This window comes from Oncorhynchus mykiss, chromosome 26 (genome assembly GCF_057628025.1).
Source record: "Oncorhynchus mykiss isolate SJ-2025 chromosome 26, ASM5762802v1, whole genome shotgun sequence".
Classification (NCBI taxonomy): domain Eukaryota; kingdom Metazoa; phylum Chordata; class Actinopteri; order Salmoniformes; family Salmonidae; genus Oncorhynchus; species Oncorhynchus mykiss.
Genome location: NC_143047.1, coordinates 15,857,586 through 15,881,522, shown reverse-complemented (window position 1 = coordinate 15,881,522; position 23,937 = coordinate 15,857,586). Strand labels below are relative to the sequence as shown.

The following is a 23,937-nucleotide window of genomic DNA, read 5'->3' as shown; positions in this document are numbered from 1 at the left end:
GAGCCCGTCCAGTAAGGAGAGATATGACGTAGACGACACGAGCAGTGCTCCTGGAGTAAGTGTTGGGCTGGAGAGAAAACACAATATCACACTGGGTGAGGAACGAGCAGCATTCAGTGGGCTCCCCAGAGTAACACGGCGGGTTATTGATTCTGGGCTCCGGAGATTCGAAAGCCCTGGAAGTGGCCGGTGGATCGAGGCGGAGATGGTGAACCTGTTCTGTGAGGTTGGAGACTTGGGTGGCCAGGGTCTCAACGGCATGTCGAGCAGCAGACAATTCCTGCTCGTGTCTGCCTAGCATCGCTCCCTGGATCTCGACGGCTGAGTGGAGAGGATCCGAAGTCGCTGGGTCCATTCTTGGTCGGATTCTTCTGTTACGGTGCGTGAATGAGGACCCAAAAGCGAATTAATGTAAACAGAGCTTCTTTAATAACCAAACAAAGGTAGGCTCAGATGGACCGGCAGATTCCGACAGGACAGGACAAGGTTGCAGCAAACATGACGATAGTCTGGTTCAGGCATGACTAACACAAACAAGAATCCGACAAAGACAGAAACAAAAACAGAGAGAGATATAGAGGACTAATCAGAGGGAAAAAGGGAACAGGTGGGAAAAGGGGTGACGAGGTAGTTAGGAGGAGACAAGGAACAGCTGGGGGGAAAGAGGGGGAGAAAAGGTAACCTAATAACGACCAGCAGAGGGAGACAGGGTGAAGGGAAAGGACAGAAACAAGACACAACATGACAATACATGACAGTGTGTGCCACCATCTGGTACTTTATGTATCCCACTGTATAAGTAACAGTTTTAAATACATAACCAATTATAGGTTCAATTACAATTGTTCCAGATGTGGTAAGTACAGTAAAACATGTATTTTATATGGTATAACCACATATTATTCAATATCAGAGCATTATCTTGTGGCAGATTGTGTCCCTTCTATGCGACGCTCGTCCCTCAATCAATCTGTCTTGTAGGATGTGGAACTCATATTCATATATTGATCATCCACCATTCAAATTGTGAAAACATTGTTCCATATGTTTTTACTACAAAAGCGGTGACAGTGATTTAATAGTTTGTCATTGTGAAAAATGCAAAACAAAGCGTTGGCTATCTCCTGCAAAAACTATATGCAAGGACATTGGCCTCCAGTGCAGTAAATCAAGTTGACCAGCTGCTTAGTTTACTGCTGTAAACGTTAGCTAGCTAGTTTAGTGACATAGCTACCTTAGTCTACCTTGCTTTGTTGGGTCAGCTTATCACAACGGCTTACTCAGGACAGAAGGCTACAATATCTCACGGCAGAACAGCTGCTTCATGAAAACTCTGAATAATTTTAGAATCAGCACTACTACAGTAACTTGCTAGTTAGATAGCTTTTGTTGAAAGCATTCAATACTGTGGGCAGCACTAAGCAGGTAGCTGGTTGGTTTGCAGCATCATTTCACTGACTGGCTCAGCTAACACGAGCAGGCTGCTAATGTTGGACACCTTATTATTTGCTTATTTTTTACCCTTATTTTACCAGGTAAGTTGACTGAGAACACATTCTCATTTACAGCAAAAAGCTGGGGAATAGTTACAGGGGAGAGGAGGGGGGATGAATGAGCCAATTGTAAACTGGGGAGGATTAGGTGGCCATGATGGTAGGAAGGCCAGATCGTGAATTTCGACAGGATACAAGGGTTAAATGGGTGTCCTGAATCTCTGTGGTCACTAAAGATCCCATGGAAGTTATCGTAAGAGTAGGGATGTTAAATCTTCTTCAGGATTGGTGGGTCTCCTGCGGGATGGTTGAACTTATGTAGGCTAATGCGATTAGCATGAGGTTGTAAGTAACAAGAACATTTCCCCAGACATAGACATACAGTGCCTTGCGAAAGTCTTCGGCCCCCTTGAACTTTGCAACCTTTGCCACATTTCAGGCTTCAAACATAAAGATATAAAACTGTATTTTTTTGTGAAGAATCAACAACAAGTGGGACACAATCATGAAGTGGAACGACATTTATTGGATATTTCAAAAAAAAATTATAAATCAAAAACTGAAAAATTGGGCGTGCAAAATTCAGCCCCTTCACTTTCAGTGCAGCAAACTCTCTCCAGAAGTTCAGTGAGGATCTCTGAATGATCCAATGTTGACCTAAATGACTAATGATGATAAATACAATCCACCTGTGTGTAATCAAGTCTCCGTATAAATGCACCTGCACTGTGATAGTCTCAGAGGTCCGTTAAAAGCGCAGAGAGCATCATGAAGAACAAGGAACACACCAGGCAGGTCCGAGATACTGTTGTGAAGAAGTTTAAAGCCGGATTTGGATACAAAAAGATTTCCCAAGCTTTAAACATCCCAAGGAGCACTGTGCAAGCGATAATATTGAAATGGAAGGAGAATCAGACCACTGCAAATCTACCAAGACCTGGCCATCCCTCTAAACTTTCAGCTCATACAAGGAGAAGACTGATCAGAGATGCAGCCAAGAGGCCCATGATCACTCTGGATGAACTGCAGAGATCTACAGCTGAGGTGGGAGACTCTGTCCATAGGACAACAATCAGTCGTATATTGCACAAATCTGGCCTTTATGGAAGAGTGGCAAGAAGAAAGCAATTTCTTAAAGATATCCTTAAAAAGTGTTGTTTAAAGTTTGCCACAAGCCACCTGGGAGACACACCAAACATGTGGAAGAAGGTGCTCTGGTCAGATGAAACCAAAATTGAACTTTTTGGCAACAATGCAAAACGTTATGTTTGGCGTAAAAGCAACACAGCTGAACACACCATCCCCACTGTCAAACATGGTGGTGGCAGCATCATGGTTTGGTCCTGCTTTTCTTCAGCATGGACAGGGAAGATGGTTAAAATTGATGGGAAGATGGATGGAGCCAAATACAGGACCATTCTGGAAGAAAACCTGATGGAGTCTGCAAAAGACCTGAGACTGGGACGGAGATTTGTCTTCCAACAAGACAATGATCCAAAACATAAAGCAAAATCTACAATGGAATGGTTCAAAAATTAACATATCCATGTGTTAGAATGGCCAAGTCAAAGTCCAGACCTGAATCCAATCGAGAATCTGTGGAAAGAACTGAAAACTGCTGTTCACAAATGCTCTCCATCCAACCTCACTGAGCTCGAGCTGTTTTGCAAGGAGGAATGGGAAAAAAATGTCAGTCTCTCGATGTGCAAAACTGATAGAGACATACCCCAAGCGACTTACAGCTGTAATCGCAGCAAAAGGTGGCGCTACAAAGTATTAACTTAAGGGGGCTGAATAATTTTGCACGTCCAATTTTTCAGTTTTTGATTTGTTAAAAAAGTTTGAAATATCCAATAAATGTCGTTCCACTTCATGATTGTGTCCCACTTGTTGTTGATTCTTCACAAAAAAAAATACAGTTTTATATCTTTATGTTTGAAGCCTGAAATGTGGCAAAAGGTCGCAAAGTTCAAGGGGGGCGAATACTTTCGCAAGGCACTGTATCTGATATTGTCAGAAAGCTTAAATTCTTGTTAATGTCCCATCTGAAAGATAGCCCCCTACACAGGGCATTGTCCCCAATCACTGGCCTGTGGAATTGTTTGTTTGTTTTTTACCTTGGAAATGGTGTTTCTTACTAGCCCTCCAACACCACTGTCAGCAGCATCTGGTCTCCCATCCAGAGGTTGACCAGGACCAACTCTGCTTAGCTTCAGAATCTTGCCTTCCAGACATGAAAGAAAAGATAATTCTCCCCTGTTGAGTTCACCTGACTGGGTATGAGTTTATTTCTGGTGTATACACAGCTGTAGTTGCCTGAGTCTTCTCTATATTGGTGAAAATAGCATCATCTTCATCTTTCTCCAGCGCCGCAATTCTTATCCCAACTCCATTCTTGCAAAGGTAAACATGAACCTTGTCCTCAGGTCCTCTGATGCCAGTAGTGCTACATTTAAAATCTACAGTCCCCCCTTCACTCACATTAGATGGTCCATAGAGCTTTGTGGGGTAGATCTCTGCATGAAACAAAATACTGAATTAGGGGTGAACCGTAATATCAAACAAGACTAACAATATCACGCTAACTATAATCTGGTAAGAAAATAAGAAAACCGTAAGCTGAAAGATCATAGTGACGCAAAAGTAGGAATGAAGACTTAATATACCCAACAGTTTGAGAAAAAAAAAAATGTTATAGAATGAATGCAATTGTACTAAAAAAAGAAAAAGCAGAATATTTCATTTAAGTGGTGTCACGGATCCCCCTGGAACCTTCATTGCGCACACCTGGCCCCTATTCCCACTGATCGTATTTATATATATGTCCCCTTTGTTCACCATAGTGGTGTTGATTATTGTTACTATGTCCGTTAGTCGTGTGAGAACCTGTGCTGTGTGTTCTGGGCTTTCGTACCCTTGTGGATTGCGCAGATGATTACGGGTCTCGTCCCGTCTAATAATCATTTGTGTCATTTATTCGAGGTACTCCTCGCTTTTTTGTGTGGGTTTCAACACTGTGTTTTGTTACATATTTGTTTAGTCTTCGTCGCTGTGCCTTTACATGGCACACCGCAATTTGGGCTGAATATAAAACCCCTATTACGCATTCCTGCTCCTGTCTCCCGAATCATTCATGCCAACGTGTAAGTTAAAATTTGTCGATAAGGCCTCCTGGGTGGTGCAGTGGTCTAGGGAACTGCATTGCAGTGCTAGCTGTGCCACCAGAGACTCTGGGTTCGCGCCTCAGGCTCTGTCGCAGCCAGCCAGCTGCTAGTGACTCCTGTGGCGGTCCGGGCACAGTGCACGCTAACCAGGTTGCCAGGTGCACGATGTTCCCTTTGACACATTGGTGTGGCTGCCTTCCGGGTTGGATGTGGCGGCTTGGTTGGGTTGTGTTTCGGAGGATGCTTGGCTTTCGACCTTCGTCTCTCCTGAGCCCATACGGGAGTTGTAGCGATGAGACAAGATAGTAACTACTAACAATTGGATACCACAAGATTGGGGTAAAATAAAAAATTAACAATAACATTTGTCCCTAAGTGTAAGTTGTTCTAGTATCAAGAATGTCATTTGTGGTTTAATAGTATGAGGTATTTTTGCATCTGAAGAAAAAAAATACCAGACATCAAATTGATAAATTCCGAATATGCACAGCAATCCACTCACCATTATTTCTAATCATTACAAACATACACACACATTAACAAAAGCTTACTTTCTTCCCCGTAGACCTGGACGGCTAGTAAATTCTCGCCTGTTTACTTCATTTCATCTGGTAGAAGGTTATCTCTGGGGTACACACAGCTGTAGATCCCTGAGTCTTCTTTTGTAACATCCTTCATGGTGAAACTGGTGTCATCTTCACCTTTCTCCAGAACTGTCATTCTTATCCCAACTCCATTCTTGCAAAGGTAAATCTGAACCTCGACCCAGTGGTGTTCCAGGCCGACAGTGCTACATTTAAAATCTATGTTACCCCCTTCTCTCACCATGAATGTTGAGACAAAGAGCCTCAAAGGGTAGGTATCTGCATAGATCAGAATACTCAATAAGTGGATAACTCCCAAGAATAAGTGGATGATAAACAACTGTTTGTTTGAATAAAATGTCATTTTTTTGTTTTCTGAGTACTGTATATAATGTAGATGCTATATTTTTAAACATATATACTTTAACTGTGTATTCAGATTTGGCAAGTTTGGATGCTGTGACTACTTGGAACAAGAATACTTGATTAAGTCCTGTTTCTCTATGATGCAGATGAGCTTTGTAAGATACTATAAACATAGATCATTTAAAGAAATGTTGCTCTTGATCATTTCTATTACTCGATAAGTAGAACATACTCACAGGTCACAAGCCATGTGTTACGCCTGTTGTCGGAAGGAGTGGACCAAAGCGCAGCGTGAAAAGTGTACATGATTTTTTTTATTATCAAAAAACACTCTAACAAAGTAAAAGTTCTGTCAGGTAACAGAGACTAAACAGAAAATAACTACCCACAAAACACAGGTGGGAAAAAGGCTGCCTAAGTAGGATTCCCAATCAGAGACAACGATAGACAGCTGCCTCTGATTGGGAACCACACTCGGCCAAAAACAAAGAAGTAGAAAACATAGAAATAAAGAAACTAGAATGCCCACCCTAGTCACACCCTGGCCGAACCAAAATAGAGAATAAAAGCCTCTCTATGGCCAGAGTGTGACACCATGTGAGTCCTAATGCTGCCATGATGTATTGGCTGAGACATTGGGTAGAGGTTTGTTTTCAGAGAAATACAATGTTGATGTGCCTCACAAATGTAGACTCATAACAGTAACCTCACATTGTACGAATAACAAAGTAACAAAGTGTTCAATCCCTTATTATACGTTCAGTTTCAAGAGTAGGCGTGTCATTAGAGAAATGAACAGGTTCTGTAATATTCATTGTGCTATATGGCTAACTGATACAGTTTCACATGTAGCTATACGGAAAATGAAAAAAGACAAGAGAAGAACTGTGCATGTATCTTTGCATAGACAAAAACTGTGCGAAATAAATGGCTATTAAAGAAAAAGTCCACTCAAAAAATATATGAATTAGTCCGTCGTTGATAGAGTCCAAAAATGTTTTGTATGTCAGCAATGACGTTTTAAAGATATGTCACTTTCAAATATACAAAAAAACGTATTATACTCTTGAATCTTAAGCTGCAATATAAACTGGGTGGTTCCAGCCCTGAATGCTCATTGGCTGAGAGGACGTGATATATATCAGACCTATACAACGGGTATGACAAAACATTTATTTTTACTGCTCTAATTACATTTTTAACCAGTTTATAATAGAAATAAGTCACCTTTGGGGTTTGTATATGTATATGGTATCCATAAGAACTGTCACGAGTCCGACCGAGGGTGGTTCCCCTTCCCGGTCGGGTGGTGCTCGGCGGTCGTCGTCACCGGCCTATTAGCTGCCACTGATTGTCTTTCCTCCCCCTCCTTGTATGTTTATTGGTAGCAGCTGTTTATGTATAATTAGTTTGTCTTTATTAGACAGCCGGCCCGCCTGGTTGTTGTGCGGGATTATTTCAGTGTAACCTTCGGCTCTGTTGTAGAGGTACGTGTTAGTGCCTGGTCGTGATTTTTTCCGTTGTACATTTTGACTCCCTGTGTTTGGGAATGTAACTATGGTGAGCACCCTGTAGTGCGTTGGTGCTATTAAAGACACACAGCATTGCACTCTCTGTCTCCTGCGTTTGACTCCACACCCATGACACCCGGAGCATTACAAGAACAGCCGTTAGCCGTGGTATATTGGACATAAACCACACCTCCTCATGCCTTATTTCTTAATTATAGCAATAAACAATCTATACATTCTTAAGCATTCTGTTAATATATTCTGAATTAATTCCTTCATAGTGAATGTCACTACCCCATAGCATCAGGTAATGTTACAACAAACTTATAGCAAAGAATGCTAAAAACAGTACTTGTCCCACCCTGACCATAGTTTGCTTTGTATGTTTCTATGTTTTGTTTGGTCAGGGTGTGATCTGAGTGGGCATTCTATGTTGGATGTCTTGTTTGTCTGTTTCTGTGTTTGGGCCTGATATGGTTCTCAATCAGAGGCAGGTGTTAGTCATTGTCTCTGATTGGGAGCCATATTTAGGTAGCCTGTTTTGTGTTGGGTTTTGTGGGTGGTTGTCTCCTGTGTCAGTGTTTGTACCACACGGGACTGTTTCGGGTTTTCACGTTTCTTGTTTTCTAGTTTTTTCATGTATAGTTTCATTATTAAAGAACCATGAATTATAACCACGCTGCATTTTGGTCCGCCTCTCCTTCACAGGAAGAATCCCGTTACAGTACTATAAATAACCATTGAGCAAAGTAACGTTGGTTATTGATTGTAGGCTGCTCATTCATTTCCCACATTTTCTTGACAAAAAGCTGTCCCTGTAAAGCTAACTTGCCCCCTGCGTTCACTGTCATATTGTTCCATTGGACCAGGTTGGCAGATTACAGTACATACTGCTGTAGTCCTTTTTAGCTTCAGTGCCTGTGAAAATGAAACAAAGTCCATTGTTTCAATATCTCTTGTTGTGTAACACTAGTATGGAGACGATAATAGACTATTATTAGGCTTACCTCAAGTATCTTCCTTGGGCACTCGTTGCTTGGCTCCTTTGACTACAATATATTAACACATATCTTAGCATGTCTTAGCATCTTAGCATCTTATTAATAACCTTTTGCCAAACGACAAATAAAAGCCGATTGATAATTTATATCCCACTAAAATGTAACAGCATAATCCCTTGTTGTAGGTTCAATTACAATTATGCCATGTGTGAGGAGTACAGTAAAACTAGTATTTAATGCTTCATGAATGTAGTTATATTTAGGAGCAGTTATTAGCTGCTGCAATTATGTGTTATGCATGTCTCATAAGGCATTATACAGTGAGTATACCTAACATTATGAACACCTTCCTAATATTGAGTTGCACCCCCTTTACCCTCAGAACAGCCTCAATTCGTCTGGGCATGCACTCTACAAGGTGTCGAAAGCTTTCCACAGGGATGCTGGCCCATGTTGACTCAAGTGCTTCCCACAGTTGTCAGGTTGGCTGGGTGTCCTTCAGGTGGTGGACCATTGATACACACAGCAAACTGTTGAACGTGGACAACCACAGCAGTGTTGCAGCTCTTGACACAAATCAGAGCGCCTGGCACCTACTACCATACCACATTCAAAGGCTCTTAAATATTTTGTCTTGCCCCTCAACCCTCTGAATGGCATACATACACAATCCATGTCTCAAGGCTTTAAAAAAACATATTTAACCAGTCTCCTCCCCCTCATTTAACTAGGACGGTCAGCTAAGAACATATTATTATTTACAATGACAGCCTAACCTAGCTGAAATTGGGCCAATTGTGCGCCTTCCTATGGGACTCCCAATGACAGCTGGATTAGAACAAGGTACTGCAGTAACACCTCTTGCATTGAGATGCAGTGTCTTAGACCACTGCACCACTCAGGAGCCCCATCTACACTGATTGAAGTGGATTTAACAAGTGACAGGGATCATAGCTTTCACCTGGTCAGTCGATGTCATGGAAAGGTGTTCTTACTGTTTTGTACACTCAGTGTACGTGTGTTTGTAATGCATTATGAAGAGTGTATTAACAGGAAGGGTTACCAACAGTTGTTATCTGTCAGTAGATCACTACTGTATGTCATCCAGAAAGACATATTAATCATCATAATTACCTCTTTTTGAACAGCAGAAACTAACAGCCACCACAGTCAGCAGAAGTATGACCACACCTGCATTTATCAGTCGGATTACATTGACCAGTATCACACCATGTGCAGCCTCTGAAATAGAGACCAAATATAGATGGATGCATCATCATTTAGACAGAACGTATTCTATCTAAGTGTATCCATGTGGTCAATGACATGGAATAAACCCCCCTCAATCTTTCACACCCTAAAACTTCCCCTATAACATCAATAAGGAGAAATCTTACTTCAATGGAAGTATAAAGTATATAATCGGCCAGAGAAAAGGTCAATGTTAACCAGAGGAGGCTGGTGGGAGGAGCTATAGGAGTACAGGCTCGTTGTAATGGCTAGAATGGCATAGATGGAACAGAGTCAAACGTGTTTTCCATATGTTTGATGTGTTTGATACCGTTCCATTCATTCCATTCCCGCCTTTACAATGAGCCCATCCTCCTATAGCTCCTCCCACCAGCTGCTGTTACTGTGACTGTGTAGAAATAATGGGAGATTTACGAAACAGGCAGTAATAAAAATAGATAAACATACAACTATTAGTAATAGATTGACTGCATACTGAGTATGTACCGTATGTATGGATCATTTTGAGACCACTTGCTGACTCTGATCTGCATTTGTAAAGATACTCACATATCATAAGAAAGATGGAACCCATGATGTAACTTGAAGCCTTTTGTGATTCTCTAGGCCTATCTGACACTATGCAAGACTGAGGAGGTAGGTAGGTATCATCATGTACAGTTTTTAAGTGTGAATATCTGGGAAACAATAGGGGCCTATTAGAAGCGTCTTTGATCATGATGAGAGGTTGCATCACAGAGCTTCCAATGACCCACTTCGCCCTGCTTATATTAAAGACACACATAGTCAAATGTCTTAGTTCACTTCATCTAGTAGTTACATAATAATTACCTGGTTGTTACTTCTTTTTGATTCACCATATCAAGCACCAGTACTTAGGTATTACCTTTGAGTTCTCTCCCAACTACCACACACCTTTCTGATTAACACCAGGTAATACATTGAGTATTCGAGGCTGTGGGATTCACATGCAGTGACTAATGGTGTAGGTTGGTATCTACTGATGTGGATTTAATTTTTTTCAGCAACATTAGATCTTTGAGTCTGTTTTAGCTAGGGCTTTGTAAGTGTTTGGAGTCACTGTCAGGAACGATGCTGGAGATGAGAAGCAGGTACAGGAGAGTGAACATTTAATTAACCACGGACATGGAACAGGACAGGACAGCGTTTGGACAGGAACACACAACGACATTAATGCTGACACAGGGATCTAACCAAAGAAGCAGACAGATATAGGAGGGGAAATCAACAAGGTAATGGAGTCCAGGTGAGTCCAATGAATCGCAGCTGCGCGTAATGATGGTGACAGGTGTAAGTAATGAAGGCAGTCTGGCGCCGCAGGCGTGACAGTGTTACATTAGACCTTTTTGCAATGTGTAACACACAGTCTTCCTATTAATTTTCAAATGCTGGGTTCCAAACTCCACAGGCCTATGATACTGAGCTTATAAAAAGCTCACACCAACACATTTATAATGAATAGAAACATTTCCAACAATAGTGTCCAACAATGATACTGTAGTATGTAGTACTCTAGAAAATGTTTTCATCCCTTTCAAAACTCTCATTCAAGTTCCACTACTTCACAAAATGAAGTCCACAAAAATAGGCAATCATATCAACTAGAGTTTGCAAGAGAGCATATGTAACGTCTCTATTTATGTTGTATGTCTTATGATTATACGAATGGAGGTCGGGCCTTTGATATCCTTTGAACTTTACTGAAACCATTGCAGGGATTCATACATTGTTATTCACTAGCTCAGTAGCTCAACTAGTGCACGAGTGAAACATGAAATGGAATGCTGAGTGTATCAGTTATCAACATAATGAAAATGTGGACTTGAAAATAATATGGACTTAACAATAATGTTCACTACATTAAACTACAGCATGCAAGGAGTGAGTAGACAAAACAGATATTGTACACTTGCACAATGCAAGATAAACAGTCCACGTGTATGGCTTAACAAAAGATTGCAGTTTGCTGTTATTAAATGTACTGATAACATCCTGTGTGGTCTGGTACACGGCTTCTGCTTAAGGCCCTTCAGTTGCTGCATCTGAGAACAAAAACCACAGAAAAAGTCAGGTCCACGTCCTTCATTGTGACTTGACATGTGGATGGAAGCTATGTGTGGAGAGACCCCAAGTCCTATTTATATTCCTGTGTTCACCATTATACATTTTCACTCCTGTGCTTCTCTGTAAACAGCAAAGCGTGTGCAATACTGTGAGACAGAGCTCGTGGCTAAAAATAGGAATGTGACTGAATAGGTCTACATCTGGACAGGTTTTCTATGCAAACGGCCTCTTGCACCTCTCATGATCAGAAATAACACCCCCAACAGAGAAACGTAAAACTTACTACCTGACTTTTGTGAAAATCCCCAAACTATACCAAAGTTCCCTGTGTCCCATATATCAAGACATTGAGCTCACCATGTCTGGACAGTAGTAACTAACAGTCAGTAGAAGTACGACCACAACAGTTGAACTTATCAATCAGATTACATTGACAAGTCTCACATTATGTGCAGCCTCTGAAATACAGAGTAGATGGATGAATTACCCTTTTTTTTGTCAATGTGTTGGTCTATTGAACTCTTCCTTTCATATAGTGACTATGAATAAAAAGTGTTTTGCAAAGTTTTAAGCTATACATTCTCACCATTAACCTGAAGAAAGGCTGAATTATTTCCATATCATTTCCTGACTGCATTTTCCAGGGGTTTTGATTGCAGATCAAGCACACAACTGTAGTTGCCTGTGTCAATGTTAATAACACTTTTAATCGTAAAAGTTGCCCCCATCCGATTAACATCAAACTCCTCCATCTGAACAGCAGAGCCATTCTTGCAGAGGTAAGAATGACTGGTCATTTTAATTCTCTACAGTTTGTTAACAGTTTGTTAACAAATTCCTTGTTAACAAACTATAGTTTTGGCAAGTCGGTTAGGACATCTACTTTGTGCATGACACAAGTAATTTTTCCAACAATTGTTTACAGACAGATTATTTCACTTATAATTAATTCACTGTATCACAATTCGAGTGGGTCAGAAGTTTACATACACTAAGTTGACTGTGCCTTTAAACAGCTTGGAAAATTCCAGAAAATGATGTCATGGCTTTAGAAGCTTCTGACTTCCAAACACCTGAAGGTACCACGTTCATCTGTACAAACAAAAGTACGCAAGTAAAAACACCATGGGACCACGCAGCCGTCAACTTGCTCACGAAGGAGACGCGTTCTGTCTCCTAGAGATGAACGTACTTTGGCGCGAAAAGTGCAAATCAATCCCAGAACAACAGCAAAGGACCTTGTGAAGATGCTGGAGGAAACAGGTACAAAAGTATCTATATCCACAGTAAAACAAGTCCTATATCGACATAACCTGAAAGGCCGCTCAGCAAGGAAGAAGCCACTGCTTCATGGGGACAAAGATTGTACTTTTTGGAGAAATGTCCACTGGTCGGTCTGATGAAACAAAAATAGAACAGTTTGGCCATAATGATCATCATTATGCTTGGAGGAAAAAGGGGGAAGCTTGCAAGCCGAAGAACACCATCCTGACCGTGAAACACGGGGGTGGCAGCATCATGTTGTGGTGGTGGTTTGCTGCAGGAGGGACTGGTGCACTTCACAAAATAGATGGCATCATGAAGGAGGAAAATTCTGTGGATATATTGAAGCAACATCTTAAGACATCCGTCAGGAAGTTAAAGCTTGGTCTTGGCAAATGGGTCTTCCAAATGAACAATGACCCCAAGCATACTTCCAAAGTTGTGGCAAAATGGCTTAAGGACAACAAAGTCAAGGTATTGGTCAAGGTATTGGAGTGGCCACCTCAACCCTATAGAAAATGTGTGGGCAGAACTGAAAAAGCGTGTGCCAGCAAGGAGGCCTACAAACCTGACTCATTTACACCAGCTCTATCAGGAGGAATGGGCCAAAATTTACCCAACTTATTGTGGGAAGCTTGTGGAAGGCTACCCAAAATGTTTGACCCAAGTTAAACAATTTAATGGCAATGCTACCAAATACTATTTGAGTGTATGTAAACTTCTGACCCACTGGGAATGTGATGAAAGAAATAAAAGCTGAAATAAATCATTCTCTCTACTATTATTCTGACATTTCACTTTCTTAAAATAAAGTGGTGAACCTAACTGACCTAAGACAGGGAATTGTTACTAGAATGAAATGTCAGGAATTGTGAAAATGAGTTTAAATGTAGTTGGCGAAGGTGTATGTAAACCTCTGACTCTAACTGTATTGTATCCATATGTTCACTCTTTCTAACAACGATAACATATCCAGAGAGTAAAAAGATCCCATCACTTGGATGGAAAGTGAATGATCTCCTTTTTCTTGCTCTTCAGAGAGTGGATATTGGGTTTTAGAGAACACACAACTGTAATTGCCCTTCTGTTGGCTAGTCCACATATACTGCAACCCCATCCAAACACAAGTACACATGTACCACTTCTGACTCCTCCTTGCGCCCAAATGTACTATATTTTACTACTCGGTCACTGTCCTCCATTATTCTTGTTTCTGTCCCATAGATCTTTGCTGGAAAAATGTCCTTAACTAATATCTGAAAAAAGGAAAAGTAGTTGGCACATAGAACATGCATATACAGTATTTTTGTGTTCCATATTATATTGAAAATATCATTCAAAAATCCCAGTGGCTAGATGTGTCAAGCTTATAGAGACATACCCCCAAGATACTCGCAGCTGTAGTTGCTGCAAAAGGTGGCTCTATAAAGTATTGGGGGGTGAAAATAGTCTGGGTAGCCATTTGATTAGCTGTTCAGGAGTCTTATTGCTTGGGGGTGGAAGCTGTTTAGAAGCCTCTCGGACCTAGACTTGGCACTCCGGTACCGCTTGCCGTGCGGTAGCAGAGAGAACAGTCTATGACTAGGGTGGATGGAGTCTTTGACAATAAATAGGGCATTCCACTGACACCGCCTGGTATAAAGGTCCTGGATGACAGGAAGCTTGCTCCCGGTGATGTACTGGGCCTTACAGACGGAAGAACAAAATCAATAGGCGAATATCACAGCCAATCACAACACTAGTGGGTAAGAAATACTGTGAAACACTATCATTCCACTATTACTACAGATATATTATGAATATTTTTTTAAATTAAAATACAAAAACTCAACAACAACAAAAAACCTGTGTAGCACCTTTAAATTGGAATTCAATCTTCAAAATGTCAAAAACATACTAGAACGTTTTTGGTTAACGATACCAACGTTAATGAAACAACGTTGACATGCCTTTTGTTTGGGGTATGGCCTCTTACGACAAGGAATACATTGCAAAACGTGAAACAAATTTAAAGTTAATATTGTTACAAAAATAGGATAAAATAGGTTCTTTATTTGATAAATACTCACACAGGATAAAGACAAACATGATCACGGTGTTAAAATTTTGTTTAAACTCTCTCTACCCTAAAAGTATCTTAAATTGTGTGACTTTCTGGTCTGCATGACTCAAAACACAGACAGCAAGATGATTTATAATTAAATATACAATATTTATTACTTGCCTGCCACCATACATTCATTTAACAAAATAAATTAAATTATGTACAATTTATTGAACATTTTACCCACCACCCCAACCACAAAACCAAAGGCCTGATTGATATCGACAACCACCTAGTCTGGTAGGTTCAATGAACATTCTTTCAAATTCAATTATAATTGTGTCATGAGGGAGGAGCACAGGGAGATTTAGGCCTACTGTAGATTACATGTAAGAATTACCAACTAAATAGTATTGTTATTCTGTCAGTACATCATCCAGGAAACATATCATTCATTATATGTTTGGACAGTAGTAACTAGCATACATTACAGTCAAAAGAAGTATAACCACAACAGCTGAACTTATCAGTCGGATTACATTGACCATTCTCACATCACGTGCAGCCTCTTCATGGACCTCTTGATGAACCTCTTCTGAAGTGCAGAACAGATAGACATGTACATATGTACACAGAGCTTGCCATATAGTCAACATTAACAATTGAATATCCATCCACATACAATACAAAGTAGGTCCTACCTTCTCCATCCCTGTAGACCTGAATGATGACTAGATTGACACCTGTTGCGTTCACTTGACTGAGTTTGAGTTTTTCTATGGTGTACACACAGCTGTAGATGCCCGAGTCCTCTCGTTCAACATCCTTGATGGTGAAAATGGTGTCATCTTCACCTTTCTCCAGCTCTCTTACTCTCATCCCAATTCCATTCTTGCAAAGGTAAACATAGACCTTGCTCAATGGTTTTCTGCTGCCTGTAGTGCTGCACTTCACATCAACAGTCTTTCCTTCTCTCATGTGGGTACTAGCTCCAAAGAGCTTTGCTGGGTAGATATTCGCTTCATCATTAAAGAGTGAAAAATACAATTTATGAACAAAAATGTAAATCTCACAAGTTCCAATGTTTACAATGAATCTTCTCAGACATTAGCTAATAAAATGACAGATTTGACTATTTGTGTTTTAGAATTAAATTATGTAAGTGTACCTGTCTCTGCCAAGTTAACCAGTAAAGCTGAATTTTGAAACAAATAGAGATAACAGTTGGTATAACCAGGTTGAATATTGAAAATAAAATTAGACCAAATGTATGCTTTACCTTGATCAATACTGTGAAAATACTCACATATTATGAATAAGATAGGACTCATGGTGTGATCTTCAGCCTGTTGTGATGTTTTCACACATAACATACTGTGTCTATAACCATGTAGCTATGTGAATTATGGTAAACTGTATAGGACCAAATTAGAAGCGTCTAACCTTCATGCAAAGTTTCTTCACAGAGCTTTGGCTTGGTCCTAGGCAGCTCATTTTGAAGAAACACATCAGTCCTCTGACCTCATCTTCATTGTTTATGGTGTTCACATCAGCAACATTGAAATGTGTCTGATACGGTGTAATTAGTGATTAGCCTTGCAGTGCCAGTCTAATTTCCTTATATAATTGTCCGTAAGTTGCAGTTGGACTGTGTCTATGTTGTACATCAGTGGATATGCAAATGTAAATCCATATGTTAATATATGTATTATTTATCACTGGGATTTGTATTTGCATAAAAGTAAAAAACAAAAAACTGTCTGTAAGATTCACATATTTAAGAATGGCTTATTTTAAACTACAATGTATCCTTGCATGTTTTAGAGGGGGACTGTAGAATGGGACAGCCTTACATTATTGGTTAGACCAAGTGAGCCCACAGTTATCAAGGGTGATATTCTAAACTGCTGTGCCAACTGAAACTCTGCCTATAAGACGAACACACAGCTGTCATCTAATGTGATACCACATTCCCAGTTTGAGAACATTGAAACATATTTTTTCATGAGGGAGAATGCAATAGTATATCCAGCAATAATACCTCATGTGGTACTTTAAAATGATTCCAAAAAATGTTTATTACTCCCACTGAAGATATAATACAATGCACCGCAAATGTCAGGTCACAAAACAATTTGGCATCATCGTCAACTTGAACATGCAGGGAGTAGTCCAACACATTGAATACACAATACATCAAATACAGAATTATAGATACTGTAAACCATGAAGTACACATGCACTACTGCTATGAACTAATGCCGATCTAATGAGGATTAAGGCATGTATTGATGATGTCTTTTCTTCTTGCATGACTTGGCATACACAACTTCTGTATATGGGCCTTGATTTGCTGCATCTGTGGATGAAAAGTCCCTAACATATTATATCCGGTCCAACAAATCCTTTGTCGCGTTAGATGACAGCTGTGTGTTCAGTCTTATAGCAGAAATGTTTCAGTTTTCAGGATATTGTAGGATCCAAGATGAGGTAGGACAATGACATTAAGACAATGACTAAATAGGTTTACCACAGAAGCAATGCTAAATTGAAGAGTGTACACCACATGATACACTGCAGCTCTGAGGAGAAGGTCTCAAGCCTGTATTCTCTGCACAGAGGATATATACCCAGATCATGATGTAAACCATTCTTATCTTGGGTTGCTTTATGTGAAGTACAAAGAATAGCAAGAATGTTACTGAATGCATCTGTGGTTTCCTATGCTACCTACTTACGTGTCTAACTATCAGAAATTACACCATTGATGTAGAAAGTGAGACAAGATATTTTGCATGGTCCGCTAGATACCGTGAAACAATACCTGACTCGTTCTGTCTGACGTATGGAAATCCCCATAAATACACCTAACTTACTATTATTACTATTTCAAACTATTGAACTCACCTCGAATACGTGCTATAACGTGTTTAATTTTCCGTGTTTCAACCTGAAATATAAAATTACAATAGGCGCGAAAAGTACAAGAGGAAGAAATTGAGTCTAGACCTGTAAGCCTATATAACTAAGAGTTAACATAATCATTAGTTATCATCAGTCAAAGCTCATTTGGAACTCACGACTCACCAGAATTTCTTGGTACGTGGCATCCACTGTTTCAGAGATAAGAAGATGGAAGTTAAATATATATAATTAAAACATGTTATTTAGCAACAAAAAAAATGCCCAAGGCCCTGAAGTATGTTAGATCACCATTTACCCAGTACTGTAAATGTCACAATATAATCATTGCATTTCTATGGAGCTTCATAATATCTAAGCATTTCTCACCCATGTCATGGTTTGTATCAATCTCATCACCTGATTAGAAGATATTAAGATGTTAATTATTTTCACTCAAGATGTGGCATATTATTTCAGTCATGACCATTTACCCAGTATCAGAAAAACATACCTATTCAAAATTGTAATAATCGTTATTATCATAATTTTTTAAAACTTAATTATCTAGCATTTCTCACCCAAATGTTGGTATGTTGTATCACATGTGTAGGAGATTAGAAGATTAAATATCTTATTTTCTTATTAAAGCAATGTATTTAAATATCCTTTTTTTTTAATTCAAGATGCTAAAAATATCTATATATTTTTTTATTTACATTTACCCAGTATTGCAAATGTAAGAATGAAAAAACATACCTATTTTTCATTTACATCATAATTAGTAAATGTTTGTGCAGCATCATATTATCTAAACATTTCTCACCAACATCCTGGGACTCCTCCCCACCTGTTTAGGGGGATAAGAAGACCACAATTATATTTTAAAATAAGAAATATAGGCACTGAATCTAATTTCATGACCACTTACTTACTATCAGCATGGTTAGTATTTTAAAACACACTTACATTTAATTTAAAGCATAGTTAATGCAGCTAACCATTATCCAAACGAAATAAATATTATCTTACCGGCCACACTGTCAAAGGCAAATTCATCACTGACAAATAAACAACATACAGTGTATTATACATTGGTTGTGGTTATTAGATAGTCCCATTCCGTTATATTCATCTTATTCATATACACCTTTATATAGAAGCAGCACACTGCAGTATTGCTTGCTTGTTGTTTTTTGTTGTTTCTCCAGTGCTTCATTACAGTATAACTACAGAATGTAGTCTGTGACATTTCAATTCAAAGAAAATAATACAAATAAACACAAAGAAATCAGTTTTATTTCATAAAATAAAATGTCAAATATACATGATTTTTCTACCTGGATTCTTCCTCCACATTTGACGTTCCGTCTAAGACAAAAGAAATATCCCAGAATGGGGAAAAAAATGTTCATTAATAGAACAATAGTTTTATCGGCAAGAGCTTAAAAAAACACATTTACCATCACCATCACCCTCCCCGGTCATTGGCGCAAAAAAGAAATGTAACATTATTGGTTAAAACTCAAGTTAACTATCATAACAATGACATTAGAAAAGCTCCAGATAGTTCATTCAATCCAGATATGAAATGTATTAGTTTGATAAACATGATTCTATATGAATCAAAGCCGTATATCCAGAGTAATGTCCATGTTAAATGGCCTGACCTTGTTTAATGAACAGCCACCATATGCCCACTATCAGTGATAAGATCAGATGAAAACAGACGCAGTACACGAGTGGGATTAAGTGACTCCAGGACACTGGAAAGCAAAACAGGCATGTAACTTGTTGTTATAGATCTCATTTCTATAGTAACAACGTACTGCAACCATGAACCATCAACAATGATTTTCTAATAACAAAACTAGATATGTATGTAGTGATTATATTATTTCAATATGTAAGTATTTAGAGAAACACCATACATTCTTACCATCAACCTGTAGAGAAATACTGCATTATTTCCATATAATCTTTTGTCTTTATCTGTGAGGGGTTTTGATTGCAGGTCAAGCACACAACTGTAGTTGCCTGTGTCATTCTTTAATAAACGTTTCATCGTAAACGTTGCCTCCGTGCTCTTTACGTCAAACACCTGGATCTGAACAACAGAGCCATACTTGCAGAGGTAAGAGTGAACTAAGTCACTGGTATTTTTTGTTTGAAAACTGGGGTCTGAAATAGTACACTTAAACTCCACACCTTCTCCCTTTCTCACAGTTCTTGAGCCTGCAAGTGATATGTCTGCAGGGAGTATACGGTCTGTATTAGCAGGAAAAGACAGGAATCATGTAAGGTATAAAATATTGCAGTCACATTGAAATATACATGTATCAAAAACATTGAAAAGGATAGTATATCCATATTCACTGAGTGTACAAAACATTAAGGACACCTGCTCTTTTCATGAAAGACTGACCAGGTGAATCCAGGTGAAAGCTATGATCCCTCATTGATGTTACTTGTTAAATCCACTTCAATCAGTGTAGATGAAAGGGAGGAGACAGGTTAAAGAAGGATTTTAAGCCTTGTGACAATTCAGACATGGATTGTGTGCCATTTAGAGGGTGAGTGGGCAAGACAAAATATTTAAGAGCCTTTGAAAGGGCTATGGTTGTAGGTGCCAGGCACACCGGTTTGAGTGCATCAAGAACTGTAACACTGCTGGGTTTTTCACGCTCAACAGTTTCCCATGTGTATCAAGAATGGTGCACCACCCAAAGGACATCCTGGCAACTTGATACAACTGTAGGAAGCATTGGAGTCAACATGAGCCAGCATCCCTGTGGAATGTTTCGACACTGTAGAGTCCATGCCCTGACGAATTAAGGCTGTTCTGAGGGCAAAGGGGGGTGCAACTCAATATTAGGAAGGTATTCCTATTGTTTTATACACTCAGTGTGTGTCAAATAATGTCTAACAGCAATGACCTATCCAGACAGTAAAAAGATCCTGATTATCTCCTTTTGCCAGCCTGTTGGCCAGTAACACTTTTCATGGTGAAAAGGGTGTCTTCTTCTATAGTTTTCTTCTGATCCACTGCAACTCCGTTAATGCACAAGTAAACATATGCCACTTTATTTTCCTTGCGCCCATGTGTACTACATTTTACAAATAGGTCACTTCCCTCCATTATCGTTCCTGTAGAAGTCCAATAGATCTTTGCTGGAAAAATGTCCTTGGCTAATATTTCAGAAAATAAAAAGTATTTGAGGCATAACATATCTGCAATATGTAAATCATTTATGTGTAGAGTATCATATTGTAATTATCTAAACGAGAATTCAATCATCTTCAATAATTAATGGATTTGAACCTGCCTGTGTTTTGGACCATGGTCTCTCTTGACAAGGCACCTTAGAAGAGAAAATACATTCAAAAGATACAACATAGACCCATCTAAATAGCAAAATGTGGAATACATTTGAATTCAATTAAAACTAAATCAATATCAGGTTAATTTTCATAAATATACTCACACAGGATGAGGATGAAAATGATCATTGTGTTCAAGTCTTGTTGAAACACTTGTTGGTTGACTCTTTCTACCTTGGGTCATGACGTTGCCCTGTTGGTGAGGTTTATGACACCCATAAATACCTTCCCCCATTTCTCTCTCTACTCTACAGATTGGACTCTTAGAAAGGCCTTTCTTAACATCGCGAGAGTGACAATACTTCTAGAAGTAGTGGGTGGAGGAGTCAGGCGTGGAGAGCAGGGTAGTAGATACGTGGATAGTTTATTCCCAAAGCAACAGTGTCGGTCAACGCCACACACACGGGCGCTAAAAGACCCAGTCCAAAACAACAGGATGAAACGGTTCGGGAAAAATAACATCCACAGAAATCACACACACCAAATAACAGAAAACAAGCCCTCACAAAAGCCGGCGGGCCTACCGGGTTTAAATAGCCCAAAACCAAAACCTAAACAACAAACAGGTGAAACTAATCAGACAACACTAAATGAAACAGAAAAGGGGATCGGTGGCAGCTTGTAGGCCGGCGACGACGACCGCCGAGCGCTGCCCGAACAGGAAGAGGCACCATCTTCGGCGGGATTCGTGACTGAGAGTCTGGTAACATCAAAAGGGTGGGGAACGGAACCATATTTTGGTAATCCAACCGGTTGAAAATATCTGTTGGTATTTAAAGAATATGTCAGATCAGTTGTCGTCTGAGACATTATTACTAATGATAGGATGACATAAACTGTATGTTGGAAAGTCTACACATTCTAGTTAACAGATTCACATGGAATTGTTGTGCAATTTAAATGTTTAAATATGAAACTATTTGTGAAAATATTAAATGTAATTTTAGCTTCTAAATAAAATATATTTTTCATAAGTGAACTATGCTCACTCAGTGGCCCCGGCCATGTGAACAGACATTGGTTGTGAATGACGTGAGGACTGCTGTCCATACATTTAAAATGGCTAATATCAACTACAGAACAAAGCCAACCTCAGCGTGAGCTCTGGTTGCGAATGGTTGAATGACTACAAACTAACAAAATTAACATTGTGTTTCCGGGGACGTGAGGACTAATGTCCATACGTTTAGAAGGGCGAATTTCAACATAGAGGTGACGATTGGCACGCTGGAAGGATGAATTTCGACTATACCAGTCAGAATATAGCATGAGCTTATAGTATGGCAACTTGGTATGAACTTTGAACTCTTATTCACTAAAGAAGTGATACATCCTAGACGTCGAGTTAGCAGCAGCAGCTGTAAACGTGGGCTAGGAAAGGATGGACAATCTCTTCAGAAAGACAGGGTACTACAATGTATCTGTTCTACCACACAGCGATGGTACTACAACGTATCTGTTCTACCACACAGCGACGGTACTACAATGTATTCGTTCTACCACATGACATATTCTTCAAAGGACAAGGGAGATCTCTGCTGGGCAACCCAGCCTTCCATCTATGACCAATCAATCGAAGCGCAGCTCAGAGTAAATATTTCTTGCACATTCCTTTTCCAAATGGGCGGTTATTTAGAATGAATAGCATAGCTTCATGAGGTCCAATAGAGGCCCAATCCTTTTGTTCCTTAGTCTTCCTGCGCTTTCATTCGAACCCAACCCACTTTCTTTGTGTAACCAGCCGTCATATCGGTTCCGTCCACTAGGGACGTTTTCTTGTATGACATAATTAGTAATCAATGTATGCTATATCCTGTGTATATGTAATTCTGTGTGATTATTTAGTAAATAAATAATTAAACCAACATTTGTATTGGTTATTCAACTCGTGAAGATAACCAAGAATGTTACGATTTTCAGATGAGACTGAATAAGGTGACGATTAACAATTGACTGCTATTGATATAAAAGATTACCAGGTCTTTAAGAGTTTATTCGGAAGACAACAGCGCTATAGACATTCTTCCGTGGTGCCCCGTTTTCCTAGTTATTTACATGTGCATGATTAGTTTAATCAGGTAATATTAATTGCAGAGAAATAATTTTATAAAATTGCATGTCATATCACTTACTCCGGCATAGCGAAGACACAACACTTGTGTATGTGGTATGGACCTGAAACTAGATGGGGATCATTTTATCTGAGACAGCCTGAGAATAGTGAATACGAATGATGTCATTTCCTGTATTTGTAGGACTGTAGCAGCTACAGGATATGTTTGCACCACAGACCTGGAGGATGATATGTATTGTTTAACATTGACCATCCATAACTCAAAAGATCAACAGGTGCATGGAATCAATGATCTCAACTTGCGCTCTTCTCAACTTTCTCATGCTTTCTTCTCAAATGAAAGGATGCGAAATGATATCATACGGACAAAAACAATGGGACAATTCTTAAGTGTGACCGACAGGGACAGAACGCGGGTCACCTGCATGCAATGCAACTCTCCAGGTCTCAGACAAGGTTACTCATCACACGAGTGTGGTCATGGAACCATCTCTGTTCTATAAATGCAGTCAACCCCCCCCCCACAACCTTTTACACAATTAGTACTTTGTCTGTTATAGATCTCCCCCTCAGATAACTAGTTCACTTAAATGAGCCCTGAGTGAGCTTTAATTCAATCAATCAGATGGGGAAATGTTATCAGAAGTGATGGAGTACTACATACAGTATGTGACTGTGCTTCCTGGCTAACATCCAGTTAAGATTCACAGTCACAACCTGATAACAGTTTACTGACTACAACATACAGCCACAGAAACAACATCCAGGGATTCCATGTCTGCCCAAATGTAGGATTGAAACGCTCCCCAAAAATCCTCT

General features: G+C 39.5%; 1 protein-coding gene and 1 long non-coding RNA gene across 2 annotated transcripts; both read right to left on the bottom strand.

Annotated features, from left to right (window-relative positions):
- Positions 1-17,666: 17,666 nt before the first annotated feature.
- On the bottom strand, positions 17,667-18,514 carry LOC110506228 (uncharacterized). The gene is made up of 4 exons (XR_016492141.1): positions 18,490-18,514; positions 18,054-18,083; positions 17,850-17,875; positions 17,667-17,712 (listed from the first exon to the last, which is right to left on the bottom strand). It is a non-coding gene; the product is annotated as an uncharacterized LOC110506228 (long non-coding RNA).
- Positions 18,515-19,479: 965 nt separating this feature from the next.
- Positions 19,480-20,923, bottom strand: LOC149971385 (uncharacterized). The gene is made up of 2 exons (XM_090223397.1): positions 20,632-20,923; positions 19,480-19,956 (listed from the first exon to the last, which is right to left on the bottom strand). The coding sequence occupies exons 1-2, from the start codon at positions 20,890-20,892 to the stop codon at positions 19,558-19,560; spliced, it is 660 nt and encodes a 219-aa protein (XP_090079523.1). The 5' UTR covers positions 20,893-20,923; the 3' UTR covers positions 19,480-19,557.
- Positions 20,924-23,937: the final 3,014 nt, after the last annotated feature.

Coding starts and splice junctions, on each gene's coding strand:
- LOC149971385 (XM_090223397.1), bottom strand. CDS start 20,892: ATGTTATGCCTCAAATACTTTTTATTTTCTGAAATATTAGCCAAGGAC. Junction 19,957..20,631: donor GCCAACAGGCTGGCAAAAGG/AGATAATCAGGA, acceptor TACCTTACATGA/TTCCTGTCTTTTCCTGCTAA.